Source organism: Clavelina lepadiformis, chromosome 9 (genome assembly GCF_947623445.1).
Source record: "Clavelina lepadiformis chromosome 9, kaClaLepa1.1, whole genome shotgun sequence".
In the NCBI taxonomy this organism is placed as follows: Eukaryota; Metazoa; Chordata; class Ascidiacea; order Aplousobranchia; family Clavelinidae; genus Clavelina; species Clavelina lepadiformis.
This window is the reverse complement of record NC_135248.1, coordinates 738,005-755,579: the sequence shown is the minus strand read 5'-3', so window position 1 is coordinate 755,579 and position 17,575 is coordinate 738,005. Positions and strand designations below refer to the sequence as shown.

General features: G+C 38.1%; 2 protein-coding genes and 1 long non-coding RNA gene across 4 annotated transcripts; 1 reads left to right on the top strand and 2 right to left on the bottom strand.

The window, feature by feature from the left end:
• Window positions 1–71: 71 nt before the first annotated feature.
• Window positions 72–3,857, bottom strand: LOC143470008 (uncharacterized). 2 transcript variants are annotated; one of them, XM_076967838.1, is made up of 5 exons: window positions 2,199–3,857; window positions 1,702–1,899; window positions 972–1,121; window positions 738–893; window positions 72–284 (listed from the first exon to the last, which is right to left on the bottom strand). In XM_076967838.1, exons 1-5 carry the CDS (start codon window positions 3,196–3,198, stop codon window positions 79–81), a joined length of 1,710 nt encoding a protein of 569 aa, XP_076823953.1. In that variant the 5' UTR covers window positions 3,199–3,857; the 3' UTR covers window positions 72–78. The 2 variants fall into 2 exon arrangements, with proteins under 2 accessions (XP_076823953.1, XP_076823952.1); XM_076967837.1 differs by having other exon boundaries at window positions 738–1,121.
• Window positions 3,858–6,412: 2,555 nt separating this feature from the next.
• Window positions 6,413–7,604, bottom strand: LOC143470669 (general transcription factor II-I repeat domain-containing protein 2-like). Its single transcript, XM_076968933.1, has 2 exons — window positions 7,080–7,604; window positions 6,413–6,934 (listed from the first exon to the last, which is right to left on the bottom strand). Exons 1-2 carry the CDS (start codon window positions 7,602–7,604, stop codon window positions 6,413–6,415), a joined length of 1,047 nt encoding a protein of 348 aa, XP_076825048.1.
• A 1,038-nt stretch (window positions 7,605–8,642) lies between these two features.
• LOC143470007 (uncharacterized) lies at window positions 8,643–11,419 on the top strand. Its single transcript, XR_013119269.1, has 3 exons — window positions 8,643–10,470; window positions 10,538–10,706; window positions 10,845–11,419. It is a non-coding gene; the product is annotated as an uncharacterized LOC143470007 (long non-coding RNA).
• The last annotated feature ends 6,156 nt before the right edge of the window (window positions 11,420–17,575 follow it).

The following is a 17,575-nucleotide window of genomic DNA, read 5'->3' as shown; positions in this document are numbered from 1 at the left end:
AAACATGACTCAGCATATCAAGAAAGTTGAACTTAATCCTACTGACGTCATTAGATTTGCGATGGCGTAACGCCGTTGCTACGCGACATGGAGTCTATTTGCAGCTGTAATGGGTTTAACGAATTGATAGACGAGGCGTTGGGAGATGGTCGTCTTCTTGATTATCCCCTTCTTGTAATATTGGCGGATCGAGCGACTAAGCTTGTCGTAGTTCATCGCCGGCCGGTTTTTTCTCACCCCCCACAAGCGCGCGACCTCGCTCGAATCTTCGATCTTGAAAACTCCTGGAAACCAAAAGAATTCATGAATAAACAGTTAAAGTTAAGATGTCTATGTGTTTTAAACCATCATTGTGCAACAAAGCAGAGAAAGCTGATGCGGTCATCCGGCGTTGACTCATTATTTTATTTTGCTCCTCAAGAATCTCGCTTTATAAAAAAGATTATCTCTTTAGCGGCATCTGGCGGTCATATTTATTTGCTTCTCGATCAAGCTTTTATTGTTGCGACGTGACCAGGTTTTTTAAGGTTCGACTTTCAAGTTGACCTTAACGTACAGTAGCACAGTAAGTTGTAGTCACAAGAAAATGCAGCTAATGACAACACCAAATCACCGATACATTTAATTGGAAAGCGGTGAGCTCTTACACCAGCATATACAATAATTTTTGAGAGACCTCGAAACGAAAGAAATTCAAGAGACCATTTCGGGGAAAACCCCTTAAAAACACGCGGTACCTCGGTCTTTGTTGATCCACCTGATGAAGCGGCCGTATGCTTGAGGTTGAAGGAGAAGTTCCTTGAGGAACTCCCACAGGTGGATGCTTGAGGTGTGGTTCGGCGTTATCGTTGCCATGGTTTCGTTTTCCGAATTATTGGCGTTTGCGCGTGTATCTGTTTGTGACAAAACAATTTTTTCAAAAAACAATAACCATTGTTGATGTCTATGTTTGTCGAGGGTTCTAAACTTGCCTTTTCCCGCCCTTTCTCTTTGACTTAAAACTGCCGAAACATTTCCTCCGTTTTCACCCAGGGCGTGTAAATTCCCCCTTTCCCCGCTGACGTCACTCGAGAGTTGTGAGAAAACCTGATGATTTGATTGGTAGCTTGTCGCTCTCCAAGCTATAAAAGAGAATAAAAAAAGCAATAGAGATGAGAGAGAGATTGTTTTGAGACGACGAATCGCTCAAAGTTTAAAACTAGTTTTATCGAGCGGTTTTTTAACCTCAAATACTTGGAATATTCATCGGTTTGGAGAAAAATTTATAATACCGGCGATTCCAGTTGGTTGCCTTATTTCAGAAACATGATCCAGTTAAAAAGCGCGTGTAGTAAACAATGCCTCAATCGTGTTTAGGTGCGTATCAGCCCCTCAAAGCATGGGGCGCGCTCGTGTCGACCCAGCGCAGTAGTTCGCGTTTTTTCTGTGTTTTTTTCAGTTAACAGTTTCAGTGCAACGGCGCTTTTATAGTTTTTTTCGAAAGTTTAGTTCTTTTTCTCAACTTGCCTTGTTCTCTTAGTGGCTAGTACATGTATCTGCGTAGTTTAAATCATGTGTTTTGTTCATTGAAGGACTTGCTAAATTCTTGTGGTTAGTTTAAGTCTGAGTTAAGCAAACAAGTCAAGTTCTATGACGGCACGTTCTAGAACACAATCAACAATCGAATCGTTAGAAATGTTTGCGCAGGACAGATGCTCTCACCCGACATCCAGACGTGCAGTCTAGAGTGCAAAATGTCTCCGCAGGGTGGCGCCATCGAAAGCATATCCTCCTCGGTCATGTGACAAAGTTCGACGCCGGGCACGAGAAGTTTCGAGAATTCGAACGCGGGAAGACGGCACTGATTGATCGTCCACAGGATCCACTTCTTCACGTCATCAGCGCTCCAAAGATGAGGATCTGGAAGGTTTGAAATTATGACGTCATAGTCGACCTCGTAGCAGTTCGCTTGAGCGTTCTAGTATATTTACGTCTTAATAGGTGTCGTCATTAATCGTTAATTGGTTCGATCATTTAAGAAAAAATTTGTCATAAACGCAAAACACGATAATGACTAAAAATATGAAAAAACTTTTCAAAATCAATCAACCGCAAGTGTTGCTTGATAATAATTAGTGACGTAATCTAAACCGCGTAATAATTAACAATCAGGCTTAATCACGAAATGCAACAACAACCCGCGGTTGAATAAAGGTTACCTGGGTTTAAATTCTTTGAAGAGCAAGCCAGCGTTATGTCCTTTAGCGCCTCCCTGTGGTATTCCTGTTCTATTTTTTCCATGCACGTGCTGTCCACTGCCCTCAGATCGCCGTCTTCCAGTAAATCGTTCGAGAGACTGACCTCCGTCGCTTCCGGTCGCGTCCACGTGACTGCCTCAAAATCGAAGCCAGGTCGAAGAAGTGGGACAGGATTGTCTATGACGTCATCGATTTTGTCCAAATCGTTTTTTTCTTCAAAAGTTTCAGTTTGGGGAAAATTTCCCTCGACTGGCGAATTGCCAAAACTAAACGTTTGTGTCTGTCGCGTCGGTTGCGGAAAAAAGTGATTGTTCATGGTCTCTTGTTTAACATGACTCAGCTGATAAGGAGGATAAAAATGTTGAGAATTTAAAAAAATGTTTTCCGGTCTGTTTGTTACGTCACAAGTGTTTGTTTCATTCAAGTTGTTGGCAATTGAATTAGGTGACGTGATAGACTGGGTCATGTTGAAGGAATAATGTTGTGTTGGTGACGTCATTGTCCACGTCATGTCGGATGACGTATTTTCAGGTTTGACCTTCCAAGCGTTGCCGTCACTATGGCTCTGAGTAGATTTGTCGTGCAGGGTTTCCAATTTTATTATTTTTAAATGCACCGGAACATTGGTCGCCGATTCTGTGAAATAAGTCTGGAAACCCTGCGATTCCTTCCCCTTCCAAGGAGCGATCTTTGCATCTTGCTCGGATTCATTTTCACTTCTCTGCCAGGAATACTGGAATCCCTGTAGAGTCTCTTCCCGAAGAAACTCGCTTATTTCCGGTAACGTCACACTTGAGCTTTGTTTGGTCGACAATGGCGATTGTTCCAGGCTATCCATGTTTGTGATCGAATAATTGGAATCCAGATCCAAAGTATCGGGGAAAAAACTCTTTTCACTGATCCTAGAATTCTGCAACTGCATGGTTTCCTTGGCAACAATTGTTTCGGGTAAAACACTCATAATGGCTTCCTACATGATTCAGATTTTTTAAAAACGATTAATGACGACAAAGCGGTTAAAAGTCATGGAAATAAAAACGATACAAAGTATAAAGACGCTACGTCACAATACACTATGGCTTGTGACGTGATGTTAAGACCTCACAAGCAGTACAAGGGCAAACTTAAATTCTGGAAAATGTTTTTCTCAACTCTTGTAATAAAACTAATCCCTGGACGTTCTAGAATTTTCTTGCTGTTGATTGAAAATACGTTTGAAATCTGAAATATCCAGTTTTCTGTTTTCAAACCTCACCAACTGTATAGTTCAAGTTACAAAATCTGAGAAGTTTTCCACCAACGAAATAAAACTCGAGGGATTGAGAGAAATGTTTGTTTTAACTTGATGTTTCTTTTGCGCGTTCGCTCGTAACTTTTTCGATTCTTATGAGAAAATACGAGGCACTTGTTTCAAACTTCCCTTTACAAGAACCTTCATTTGTGGCAAAAGTAAACAAAGCTATCGGGAAAACACTTAACCTCTATGTAACGTCATAATTCAACTATTATTACGGCATAGAGAAACTTGATCAGTTTTGTCCAAGCTTTCTGGGCTTTGAAATTTCCGAGAATTTTTTTTCGATTTTAGAAACGACAGACACTTCGAGATGAGATGACGCTTTTTCATCCAACTTCTGTGTTCCGCGGCGCTATTCGACGATCGTCACAAAGCAAAGTTTTTATAGAATATATGTAACAAGCGCCACTAAACAAACTTTTTATTGTCGCTTGAGTTAAACGCGATTCGAGTGATAGCCGGTAACCTTTCTACGACACAGAGCTTCAATAGATGCCTTAAGATACCATTGTAACGTCACAATGCTACAGCAGATAACGCAGATAACGCAGAAAATGCAAACAAACAACCGTAAACATAAGTTCAAGGCGATGCCGAGGTGTTTTTTCACCAAGTTGCCTCACAGCAGACATTTGAACAAAAGCAAGAGCAACATGTAACGGGGAACCTCCTGATCCTTCGATCCTATACTTTGGCGACGAAAACGACTTTAAAATCCCGGCCACTTTTATTTTAAAGTAAACGCCCATGCGCTTGACCAATCAACATGTCTGGAATTATATAACTCGATTTATAGTTTCTTGTATAACGCAAAATCCGCTTTTAACGCTGGAAATTGCGTGAAAGCGACCGAAGCGACCGCGCGAGGGTAAGATCGTTTCCGCGGTAAACACATTGATTGCTTTCATCTTTGGATGACGTATAAGAAGCGAGTTAGCTCACTTTGATTCTAGAATGTCTGGCACACTTTCTTGTCTAGAATTTCGCCAGCAAACATTTTACGATGTTTGCGTTTAGAAATAAATCGAATCGATGCGACTCGACGCCAAATATCGTGAATACCCTTGAACTTAATTGGCATAAAAAAGCCATTTTACTTCATTTTTCATCTCAAAACTAACTGGCCGTTTTCCAAAATAATAACAGCCCACCACAACAACTTCATATTAGTCACAATCAATTGTCTAACTCCATTGTGATCTCATAACTGTAGAAAACTCTTATATAGCACTGGAACAGGAAAGTTTTCTTGACTTTGATCGAAATTCGCCAACAAGAAAATTTGAAAACCTTGGTTAGTCAGCGGAGAAAATTCAACTAATTATTTCAAAGCAGTCGCAACACAAAAGATATTATTGTCAAATCGCGAAATTTGGCGACGACAACGCGACTTCTGTCATTTCGTTAATCTCTGAAATACTGCACTCGGTGCTCGTTTGCTAAATCTAAACCTGGGCGAGTGTTTTGTTTTTAGACGAAACTGTATCGAGTCGTTTCAACTAAGGACACTCAAACATACTTAACATATCAATCGATATTACCCCCCTCATATTCGAATAATTGACACCAGTTGCCGACGTTTCAACATTTAACTAAAATGTAGTTATGTAACCGGCAAATTACGTAACCACACCCTAGGAAAAATATGGATCAAAATATGTCTTATGGCAAAGTACAGCTGGATTATAAGCAACATGAGATATTGTTCTTATTTTATAAATCTTTGTTATGTTAAGCGCAATCCGCAATCACAACACGAGGCGGCAGTAAGTTCGTGTTTTAGTGATGAAGAACTCCTTTATAGTTTTTTCAATTCATTTTTATTTAAATTTTTAACTCCCATCTTGGATTTACTCATTTTTCACTCAACTGGTTTCGCTCAGTAGATGACGTCATACTCACTGACGGTATGGCTGCACGTTAAGTGACGTCATACACACGTTTAATTTTATGACATAAAGGCTGCTTGTGACGCGTAAAAACGTGGTGGCTTCGTATTTCCACCACTGGCGGGTGCTGCTGTTACGCAGCGAAAAGGCGAGCTAGGTGTCGCCTTCTTAAACCTTAAGTGACGTCATAAATACGTCGCAAGCCTTTTTTTCCTTGCATCGAAATCAAGCAAACCTGCGTGGGACCTAATCTCGGCTACTTTAGGAAACCGAGCACCTTGCGGTCTCCGACTCAACTAATGTACAGTGGACTCGTAGGAGATTCGACCCCTCCGCCAAATGCAGGTTCACCGGCCTATTGCACGGATCTCAAGCTCCGAGCTGTTCCACTGCTTTGTGTCCTTTACATAGAGGAATAGTAAATGAAATCCACGGTGGAGCCCGACAACTTGCGACACCTTACGGCAGTATTTTTTCAGCTCGTCATACTTCTCCAAAAGCCGCCACAACAGCTGTCAAGAAGCTTTCTCTGTATATTATTATTAGCGCTTTTCTACCAATGAAGAGCTTATGAAGCGACAAAGAACCCGATTTTTTCTTTTTTGTTAGACTTCTGTTGTATTTGTGCTTCATTTTTGGAGCCAAGACTCACAGAGCAAATGTACACACCGTGGATTTAAAGCGATCAACGATGGAGATCATATTTCCCAAGTTTTAATACAAGTGAAAAGAGACTGCAAATGTTTGTAAAACTTGCTCAATGTCTTAGAGTACTGTATATCAGGTTAACTGAAGAGTAAAAGAAGGTAAACAGCGATAAACAAAGAGGTCAACACCAGTGGTTCCCAACCTTTTTTGGTGTTGGGGCCGAATTTCAAACTTCAGAGTACGTATGGAGCCGCATGAAAACACTCAAGTAATTATAACGAAAATTTTAAAGCATGTACCAACGAATAGCAACACAAACAAGAAAAATAACACAATACAATTTAATGTCCAACTTGGCATTGGCTTTGGGCTTTAACAAGTTTGTCAAAGCGAGGCGCAATTGCAGAGGATGCAGTATGCAGTAGCTGCTTGAGGTGGTCATCGGTCAACCGACTGCGATATTTATTTTTGATTCTGATCATTTTGCTGAAAAGTGCTTCACATACGTAAGTTGATCCGAACACAGAGGCGTATTTCTGGGCATTGGTTTTCAAGTTGGGATACTTTCCCTCTGGAACTCGACTCCAAAATTCAAGTAGGTCTTCACTTCGAAATAATTGCTTGAGTTCGATATCTGACTGCATGTCCAGCAACTCCAATTGAAAACTATCAGGAGCTGTGGCCACTTTAACTGCAATAGGATTTGCAAACATGTTCATCATTGGCAAAAATAAACTCATTCCGTTAATGCGGCGGTTGAACTCATCAATCAAGTTACTGATAAGTCTGCTGTATGCTTCAAATGATCCATTGGTTCGATGGTCAGATAACGTTGGAAAATGTATTGTAACATCACCTGCAAGCTGCGTTTTCCAAAGACAAAGCTTGTTAACAAAAGCAATTGCTGTGCTGTACAAATTGTGACAAAACTTGCTATTGCCTTGTAGAGTTCGATTTAGAGTAGAAAGGTGTGTAGTCAACAAAAAACGCCAAATCAGCAATCCAAACTTCATCGCCAAGCTGAGGGATATCTATCTTTCCTTCAGCAAACGTTTTAATGTCAGGAAGAAGGTCATAGAATCTTTTGACACATGTAGCGCGGCTTAGCCATCGCACAGCTGTGAACATGATTAGATCACCGTACTCAGCGTCAGTATCTGCTAGAAACTTTTTGAACTTCCGATGGTTAAGTGCATTGACTCTAATCCAGTTTACGGTTGTTGTTACCACATCCATCACATTAGACATGTTGAGTGACTTAGCAACAAGACTTTCTTGATGTAAAATGCAATGATGCCATGTCACAGGAGCAAGATGATCTTCCTCTCGCCATTTATTGATGAGCCCTTGAAGTCCTCGATTTGCTCCAATCATGGAAGGGCAACCATCCGTTGCCACTCCAAACAACTTTGTTGAGTCCAAATGTGCTTCTTCAAGAGTAGCATGAAATTCACGAAAAATATCTGTTCCTTTAGTTGTGCCATGGAGAGAACGCAAAGTGAGATATTCTTCATAAATCGTAAAATCCGGCATAACTCCCCTAATAAACATGGCTAATTGCTCTGCACACTGTAAAAAATAACCTTAAAATTACATACATTTTTATTTTATTTTACATAAAAACATATGTAGATGTTTGTGACAGATAGTTATGTGTTATTTTACTAACACACTTCAGAATTTACAAAACGTTTTCTGTTTTTTGATTTTTTTTATGTATAACCATAAAACATATATTTGTTTGCAATTTTATGGTAAACTTACGTAACAATACACTAAGAATAAAAATTAGAATTGATAAAAAAACAAACTATTTCAATACAGTAAAGCAAATACAGATGTGGGCTCTATTTTTGTCATTAGGGCTGTAATACTAGGCTTATTGTTATTTATAAGATCGAAAACAAAACGATAATGAAAAAAATTTCTACCAAAACTACAACCACTTTTTGCAAATCCTTGACGTTCTTTTAAAAATGGCTTTAAGGTTAATTTGTATATTAACTTATTTATTCTAATTTTGTCCTGGAATGAAATATATCAAAAAGATATGTAATTCATATTTTGTATGTAACCCATATACCTAAACGTACCATGAAATGCTTCCACAGGTTTATAGTCCAGGTTAAACTCTATAACATTGTATAAACAACCATTCTTTGAATTAAATTAACGTTTAAAGTTAATTTTTGTTTCACTTTTTTCAAATTATGATATTTCCAATTCTTCAGAAAAAAATGTTTAGATTTCTATGTTTTTTTTCTGAAAATTGCTGCTGCACGTGGCATCATGGTTGCCAACTGGTATATTTATATACCAAATTCCAGAAATCTGGTATATTTCAAACCTGTTTGGTATGCGATTTTTTCGTTTGGTATATTTTGGAAAACTGGTATATTCTTGGTATATTTTTGAAATTAAAAAAACTGTTTCTGAATTTCTACCACAGATTTACTTTACCATCTGGCAACCCTGCAGTAACAGACTAACAGTAGAGTGTAGGACTGAATTTACTGTAACTGAACTGCTGAGTGCTGTTCTATCACGTAACCCAGATCTTAAAAACCAGTACAGAAAGTTAATTTATCACATATGGGAAGAAGAAAAGTCTGCTTTTCCTGACGGATTACCAAAAGAAACTGTTCCATTTTGGCTTGGTATCCGAAACTTTGAAACTGTTGATAGTTGTAAACCCTACAAAGAGTTAGCACATTATGCTCTTGCTTGTTTGGCTACTCCAGTCAGTAACGCTATTGTTGAGAGAATGTTTAGCCACGTCACTTGTGTAAAAACTAAATTCCGAAATAGGCTTAAACTTCCAATGCTAGAAGCAATTCTGAGGGTAAGGCATTGTTTAATTATGAAAGGAGAATGCTGTAAGAAATTTGATGTTACCCAACGAATGTTCGAAAACTTTAATTCACGTATGTATGATCTAGAAAATGAGGATGGAAATAAGTTTGAATTACTTGACTAAACTTTTTCATTCATATCAATGCATCGTCAAACATTTATTTTTCAAGGTTCTTGATAAAAAATGGCCGTCAAGTTTTGTTAACATGTAGTGTTTGTATATGTGCCTCTAATTGCTCATAGTTTGTTTGTTTTTTTCAGGTAAACATAGGTTTGGTATATATTTGGTATATTTTAATTCAAAATTTGGTATATTGTTGCCTTTACAATCTGGCAACCCTGCGTGGCATGCGTCTATGAGTTCTGCTTTGGGTTTGGTCAGGTTTGATGCAAACTGCATTGTATTTAATAACAGAACTAGGCTAGGCTATATGAGGTTGTATACTTGTACCCAACTTAGGAATATACGAAGTTGTAAAACCATTAGGAGAACTTTGTTGCTCTAAATCTTGTAATTTAAGTGACTATTTTCCACTGAATGCTTACAAGGTCAATAGATAAAGGTTTCTCATTTTAAAGCATGCGTTTATTTCAGCATTTCACATCTGCTTCAGCACTACCAATTAGTGAATTATACACAACAGGTGTATATTTAAGGAGGCGTCAAACACCAAAAAATACCATACAATATTTGTTTGTTTTATTATACAGTGAATTTATTAAAAGACTATAGTTACTAGAAAAATCCTGCATGATGGGACCAGACAAAGGGGCATTGGCACTTGGTTTTCAAATTGAAAGGCGGTGTGCAAACTGCAGCAGAGACTCTGCCAGCAGTGTTGCTTCTGATATTGCACAGATTTTATAAAAGCGAAAAAGCACTTACGGCTAAAGGCAATGGCAGCCCACAGCTGATCTTTCTATGGATATTGTAATGAAAGCACAGAATGACTTAATTTGCTTATATCAGAACAAAAGGACTGATACAGATGAAATAGTTCAAAGTATGGATGACAGCTATGCGCATCTACGGAAAGTAATCAATGAAAATAAGCTTGACATTTACAAATTGAAAGAAGAGTGGCCTATCCTTTTCGGAAAAGTTGGGATGATGATACATTACAAGAGGTTTACCCAAGTTTTGTTAGATCAGTTTCGAATTATTTTTCAAAATCAACTGCAGCGATTGTTGCAGTTTATGCAAGCACAACAGCTAAAAATTCAGATTTGCATAGAATTATCTTTGACGTCAATTTGGCACAAGAAAAGGTCGATGCAGATACAGATGTAGATATAATTGGTGTAGTAATTATGCTCTGTAAGTACTTCCATGAAGATCCAAATAAACTTTTGTTAAAGGCGAGCACTACTAATGTCGATACAGATGTCTAATTTATGAAAATAATTTGAAAGTTATGTTATACTGATATTTTGATTCGTAATCCAGTAAGAAACATTGATTGCATATGACTCATAGTACACTAAAAATATTTTTCTTTGAAGGAAGATGAAGATGTGCCGTTGAACCCTTGCATTGTGGCACATGGTAATTAATTTGACTATTTTTGTGTGTTTTCAGTTGTAGTGCATTACTGTACTTTGCCTTTTGTTAGGGCCAGATGTGTTAACCTCAAAAAGGTTTTACATTTTCGTGGACAAGAAGTGTGCTTTTGACTCCATCAATTCTGCCCTTGAAGCTGTCACCTTACCATTTGCATGCTACTACATGTTTAATGTAAGGTATCCTGAAGAATTAAGCACGACTCTGGAATTACTGCAAAGGTTAGTTCACGAGTATCTGTACCTTGTCACCATTGTTATTGTAAGCTGTAGCGGATATTTGTTTGTTGTTTCTACTGTTTATTTAAAAAAATAGAATACATTTTTGCTTGTTGACATCAAAGTATTTTTTGCTTTCAGAAATTTTGCTAATATTGACCCACTACATAGGAGCAAAACTAAGCATCATGGCAAAAAAAGCGCGGATAAAAGGAATTAATGGAAAACGGCTATCTTTCTACAACGCAATAAATAACTTCGAAGTACTTGTGTAAGAGTAGTTGTCACCAGACATTTCTGTCAAGTATTTCTGTTTTACCTGACATTTTTTCTTCGAGGACAATGTTGTTATTTGCATGTGATTTATACAATTATAAAATTGATTAGTCTGATTTAAAGTATTTTGAGCACATTTTGTTTCATCGAAATGTGCATAACTATGTGTTTAAATGTGGTGCTGATGACTGCAACCTGAACTTCAGGAAGTATACTTCAATTATGTCTTACTATAAAAGAAAGCATAAGACAAAACCATATCAAAGAACTTTTACTGAATCTGACATTTCTTGTGATTTGTATAAACGTGCACAGCCTGATTGTACTCTGCAAAATTTTTGAGTAACCAACTGTACAATATTGTAAAACATGTCAAGTGTCATATTTTGAATGGTGAACTAATTAACTGTCCGTATCACCACTGTCATGCAAAAAGTAAATAAAAGTAATTGTAAATAAAAGGCGGGTGATTGCTAGATTTACTTTTAATTAATAACTACTAGTAATGATTTTTGCATTAATACAGCTAATTATATGTAGAAAACATGTGTATAAGATCTGTAATAAACATACTACCATTAATATTTTAACAGTCTTATGCGTTAATTTACATAACGCGTTGTTTTCGGAAAAAACAAATTGCTTTGTGTAAAAGCACTTCACATCTTTAGAACGTAAAAATACATAATTTTGTATGGCGACACTGCTGCCATACATTTAGATGTAAACAAGAAAATTTTTTTTTTACAGTGTGTGTCAGTGAAGTCTTTTGAGCTGTCAAGTGCAAAAGAGTAGTATACAAAATTTTTTGATTTCTCAAGAAGCTGATCGTGTTGGTCGTTTGATATACATTCAATGAGCCGAGTTACTGTATAGTATTACTCAACTGCAACTTTTTTGGCTTTTGTTGTATGGCACTTGAACAGCAATCTGTTGCAAACGTAACTATCGCCTGCTTCATAATTTCACCATCCGAATATGGTTTCATATTGTGAGCAAGTAGATAGCTCAACTTGTATGATGTTTTGGTAATACATCCAGATTCATTACTAACCTTGAACATATTTGTTTGCTTATTCCATGCCGACTTAAGAGATTCCAACTTTCTTTTCCTTGATTCTCCTTGGTAGCAATCATATTTTGAAGAATGAGTTTTGTAGTGCCTCTCAATGTTAAAAGACTTTACACTACTTATCACCGCAGGACATAGAAGGCAATGTGCTTTGTTGTCTACCTCAATTTGAAAATACTTTTCTTCCCAAGCGCTTTGAAAGACCCGATTCTCCTGCTGAAGAGTACGTGCTTTTTTTGAAGGCTGATCTGACATAATTTTTGGCTGAATATACTAAAACTTATGCAAATGGATGATTATCCTATCATAGTTTTATAGCGGCAATAACCGCTTTTCTAAGTTAGTTTTATAGGACCTACTAGAAATTTTACACGTTTCGTGGTGTGTTGAGCGTCACACCATATCAACCTAATTAATTCCATTAATCGTTTATGATTCACTATAAGTAGACAATGGGCCATTCAAAACAAAATAAAGTAGGCTACAATGTGTAAAATGAAAAGTTCACTGACAGTGCAACCTCTACAACCCCATGACAATGAAGTTTGTAAACAATTTTGACTTTGTAAAAATTTTGACCTAACGCTATAAGTTTTGACTGTTTTTGACAAGTCAAGAAATAATCGCCCTAATTATTATAAATAGATTTTTTATATTTTTTGTGGGATTTTCAGGGGTCAATGAGAGCCGCAGGAAGGCTAGCTTGGAGCCGCATGCGGCTCTGAGAGCCGCGGTTGGGAACCTCTGGTCAACACAATAAACAAGGCTTGAAACCTGCAGGTCGATTTCTGATAAAATTAGTCTAAACTAAAAGTGATTTCGCTTCAGATTCAATGAAATAAATCAGGTTGTCCGACAGGTCCTCGGCAAGTGCTGGGTTTAGATCGTTGTAGACTTCTGTGATTTACCCGTCGACGCTGTGGTGGTCTCTTAACTTTTGTTGTGCTTTCTGCGATTTCAGATTTTTGGCGCTCGCTGAGCCGCTGCAAAATCCCCGAAAGCGAAACTGTCTCTTGTGTGCCAAATGACATCATAGTCACCATGGCTTGCCCGAAACACATTTTAGCACTTTTGAGTTTACGAACCGACACAAAATAATCGGCGTCATTAATACTAAAATAATATTAATACATTCACCGGTTGCCGACTCTGGGTTTTTGATCAGATCTTTATGAAGAACAAACGCTTTCAAATTTCCAGTTGTCATAGCAATGACGCTGCAATCCTTGGCGAGATATGGAACTTGCTCGATTTAACCATTGTCAAATTAATCCTTCACTCCTTATTAGAAGCACAGAATCTTACACCACGAAATTAAAGTCCACAAAGATTTAAAATACAAGAAGATTTTCTTTATTTGCATCGTAAAAATAAAACGCGGATTCCAAGGCTTTATTTGCTGCTCATAGAAATATTTAATTTGCTGTCGAAAGTTTTGGCGCGTTCCTGCAAGTCACTTCTTCTGCCGACTAATACAAAAATATCTAAATAAAAAGCGATCTTGAAATAACAACCACTACGACAAGGCGCAGACTAGAATAAATATTTGCCGTGGAAACACCTACAGCAATTAACAGATGAATCGCAGCAGAAGATCGCGATAAAGAAGCAGAGGTTGCGCACAATAAGGCTTTAGGCTGAGATTAAAATAACGCCTGAACGTCGTAATAATCCACAACCCCCACTCCATCCATCATGAGACAAGACAAGTCAATCAATCATTATATCTGCTGGCAGTTGTCGCTGGCGTCCTACAAAGTGATCACCATAAGAAGAACTAAATCATCTTTACACTCTGTGGCTGGGATTGAGAACATTGGTTCAGGTAAGTTTTAATCCAACTGCAGAATCTGCCAGAAGCCAGGCCATGTCACCTGTAAGGAGGCCGCTTGTTACAACAGCGAACAGAAATGTTTCTAAGCAACAAATTTATCCACATTGCCAGTTTGAAAACGAACTTTTTCGAAGTCATTCACAGTGTAGGCTTTGGACGTTCTGTTTCGTTCTGTTTCAAAAGTAAGATTTTCGTTCAAAAATTAGAACCAAGTTTGGCAAAATCATCACTTTTGAATCAAGTAGGGCAAAGTAGCCTATAATGGAATTTTGTGGTGGCTGGCGAAAGCACACTGGAGCAAAAGTGAACACAACTTTGTCGACAAAAATACCAATTTAGTAAAAGGCAGGTTAAATTTCTATTAATAAAGCGTTGTTGAACTCTATATCTATGTAAGTGGATACGTTCGCACGTGGTGTACACCAACGGCAAGTAACACTGCAAACCACAAACCCGTCGACCCACCGATAGACGATAGCTCTTCACAGCACTCGAATAAATAGGTTTGGTGACACTTAATCACGCGACACTTAATCACGCATTTACAGTATCGGCTGATACCGATAACTAGGTTACAATGTCATGCATGGGAAATGTAAGCAACTGCACGAAGATAAACTAAAATCTCGCTTGACAGATAACGGTCAACTGTGTTTTGCACACACAGTTTCAGTGCCTTGTACCGCATTGGAATAGAAGGTTGAGTACCAGCAATTCCTTGCAGAAACGTTGCACGTTGCATTTGAATGTCTTTTTCAATTCCCTGTATGAAAGTCCACAATGTCGGGTGGTGGCATTGAAAAAGCACTTGGAGACCAAAATGCCAACCTTAGACTGCATTTGTGGTTTTTGCAATGCAACCTGCCCCGGCTTCGTAAAGATTCCAACTTTCGATTGGAAAGATGGCTGAGCCGTAATTTTCACCACGTCCCGGACGTCGTCTGCCTCTGATATATGTGTGTTCGAAATACGAAAGCAGCTCAGGCATCTTCTCGTGATCGGGCATGCTATCAGCTAAGATCAGAAATGACTCGACTACGTCAGAGGAAGGGACCATGGCTAAAGCTGGTAAACACCGAACAGTTGTTCTTAATTCGTCATCAGACTCGTAGTCACATTTCATGCCAATTTCATTAACTTTGCGCAGGATGCTTTGCGTTAGGTGAAAATAACAACTCCTAACATTTGCTGTAAGAAATGCTGTGCGGAAAGCACTTACTGCGGCAGTCTCAAAATCGAGCAAAACGCATTCCGGTGCAGCAGTGGGGATCATTGTTTTAATTGCGTCAAGGATGCGATCGTACGTTGCTCGCGTTTGTGTTTGTGCTCGCAAGTGATTATGTGTCGCGTGATTAAATGTCGCGTGATTAAGTATCCAAGTCGCGTGATTAAATGTCCTAGTGATTATGTGTCGCGTGATTAAGTGTCCTAGTGATTATGTGTCGGTGATTAAGTGTCGCGTGATTAAGTGTCGGTACACCGAATATATAATAGATGCTGTGAATAAATAATATCAGAATAAATATTTGCCGTGGAAACACAAAAGTAATTAACATGAAACATGATCGCGATGAAGAAGCAGAGGTTGCGCACAAAAAGGCTTCAGGCTGAGAATAAAGTAACGCCTGAACGTCGTAATAATCCACAACCCCCACTCCATCCATCGTGAGACAAGACAAGTCAATCAATCATTATATCTGCTGGCTGTTATGGTGATCACCATAAGAAGAACTAAACATTTTTTACACTCTGTGGCTGGGATTGAGAACATTGGTTCAGGTAAGTTTTAATCCAACTGCAGAACCTGCCAGAAGCCAGGCCATTGTCCCACCTGAAAGGACGTCGCTTATTACAACAGCGAACAGAATTGCTTCTAAGCAACAAATTTATCCACATTGTCGTTTTATAAGCAAACTTCTGTTGCAGTGTTAACTTTATGATTTTTTTTAGTTTTGAGTTATCTGTTAAAAAATTCAAAATTATCGTTTTAACGAAAAGCAGAAGAAAGCATCCAATTGATGAACCATATTTGGCTTATTTTGCATATATTCTTGGTCTATGGCACAGCACTTTCTAATAACTAAATTCTAATAATAATAACATAACTTTAATTTGCCTTGTTGGACGCCTTCTACGTCATTGATGCCGTTCAATCCATAAACAACAAATTAATCCCAACTGTCGCTCACATAAACAAACGTCTTCAAACTCTGATGCAGCATAAGACGTTCTTTTAATATTAAATTATTTCTATACCCAGCATACCGGGAAGTTCAATGAAAGGAAACACTTTTCTGTTGAGATATTTTAAAAACGTATCAAAAGCATGATTTTTATATTTCATTTCAACAACATGAACAAACCCTTTTTTTCTCAACGTTTCAGCTCAGATTGAAAGACAAATTAAAACTGTAGCAAGTTACAAATTTCTGGTCAATGCCAATCGCTCTGCGTTGATCATGCGTTAAAGTCACTGCCTCAGTACCAGCCGTGTCGCTGAATATCATTTGTAAGACGCGTAACTCCAAATTTCAATAAAAAGATGAATGGTCAATTTTCAGTCAAGCACCGAAATCCTTGCCGAAGTATATAGAGCGCGTTGTTACATCATGAATTTGATTTGTTACGTGATGAGTTTGATTTATTTATGTGTTTTGTGGCTCACATTTGTTCTGCACTTCTGGGTTAAATTTTGAATAGTTTCCTGTGTTTCTTATATAACGTACAGTGGTTGCTTTTGTTTTTATGGAACTTCTACGTATTGCTGAGTTTCGCTTCGGTCACAATTGTCACCCGCACCCATAGATATCCTATAAAACACTAGATCGCTCTTCTTATTGTTTTCGACCAACCAAAAATGAAGCCAATTGAACAGATTTGGCGGGAACAGTAAGGGACCCAAACTGGGCTGTGAACACGATTTTATAAGGCTTTAAGCTGTTAGGTCCAACGTTAAATTGTGGGATTTCTTCGTCAATTTGTAATCTATATAAAACATGGATAAAAGGGGAACTCAATGCTGTGCTTACGGTTGTGGAAAAAGGAAAAAGAGAGTTAATAGCGCTACAGTAAGCGATAAGTTAATGGAAAGAAGTGCCAGTGAAGGAAGTTCGGATGATGAGACAAGAAAGAAAATTTGTCATCCAAGAACCTTCCATGCGTAAGCATTTTTTGTGCATAATAATAATTACCTACAACTAATGTTTTTCTTGGTTTAACGTTAATAGCGGTACCGTATGTAAACTGTAGCGTAGCCTAGCCTACTGGCACTGACATAAAGTCCTGTAACTGTATACTCTTTTCTCATTGCTTACGGTGTTAAATATGCTACTTATGTCTATATGTATACGGTCTATAGTCTAACTGTATCTCTTATTCAACTTCATGTTTCTTAGAGGCATATTGGCTGTATTGTGCCTTTTCGAGCTGACTAACTCCATTCTTCGCCATAACCATCACCAATAATGCACGTCAAAAGTAACTACTCTCTTACTAGGCCTACTAACATAGAAGTTGATAAATGATCAATTTTTTTCCGAAGTCGTCTATTTATTAAATATCTCAGTGGCCCATTGACAGGAAATTCCTCGAATTTAAGAGTGGTGCTAATGTTGTTATACCTTGCTAAGATAAGACCACAAGCAGCAAAATGGCCCCCATATGAAACTTTAAAACCTGCAGATGTTAAAC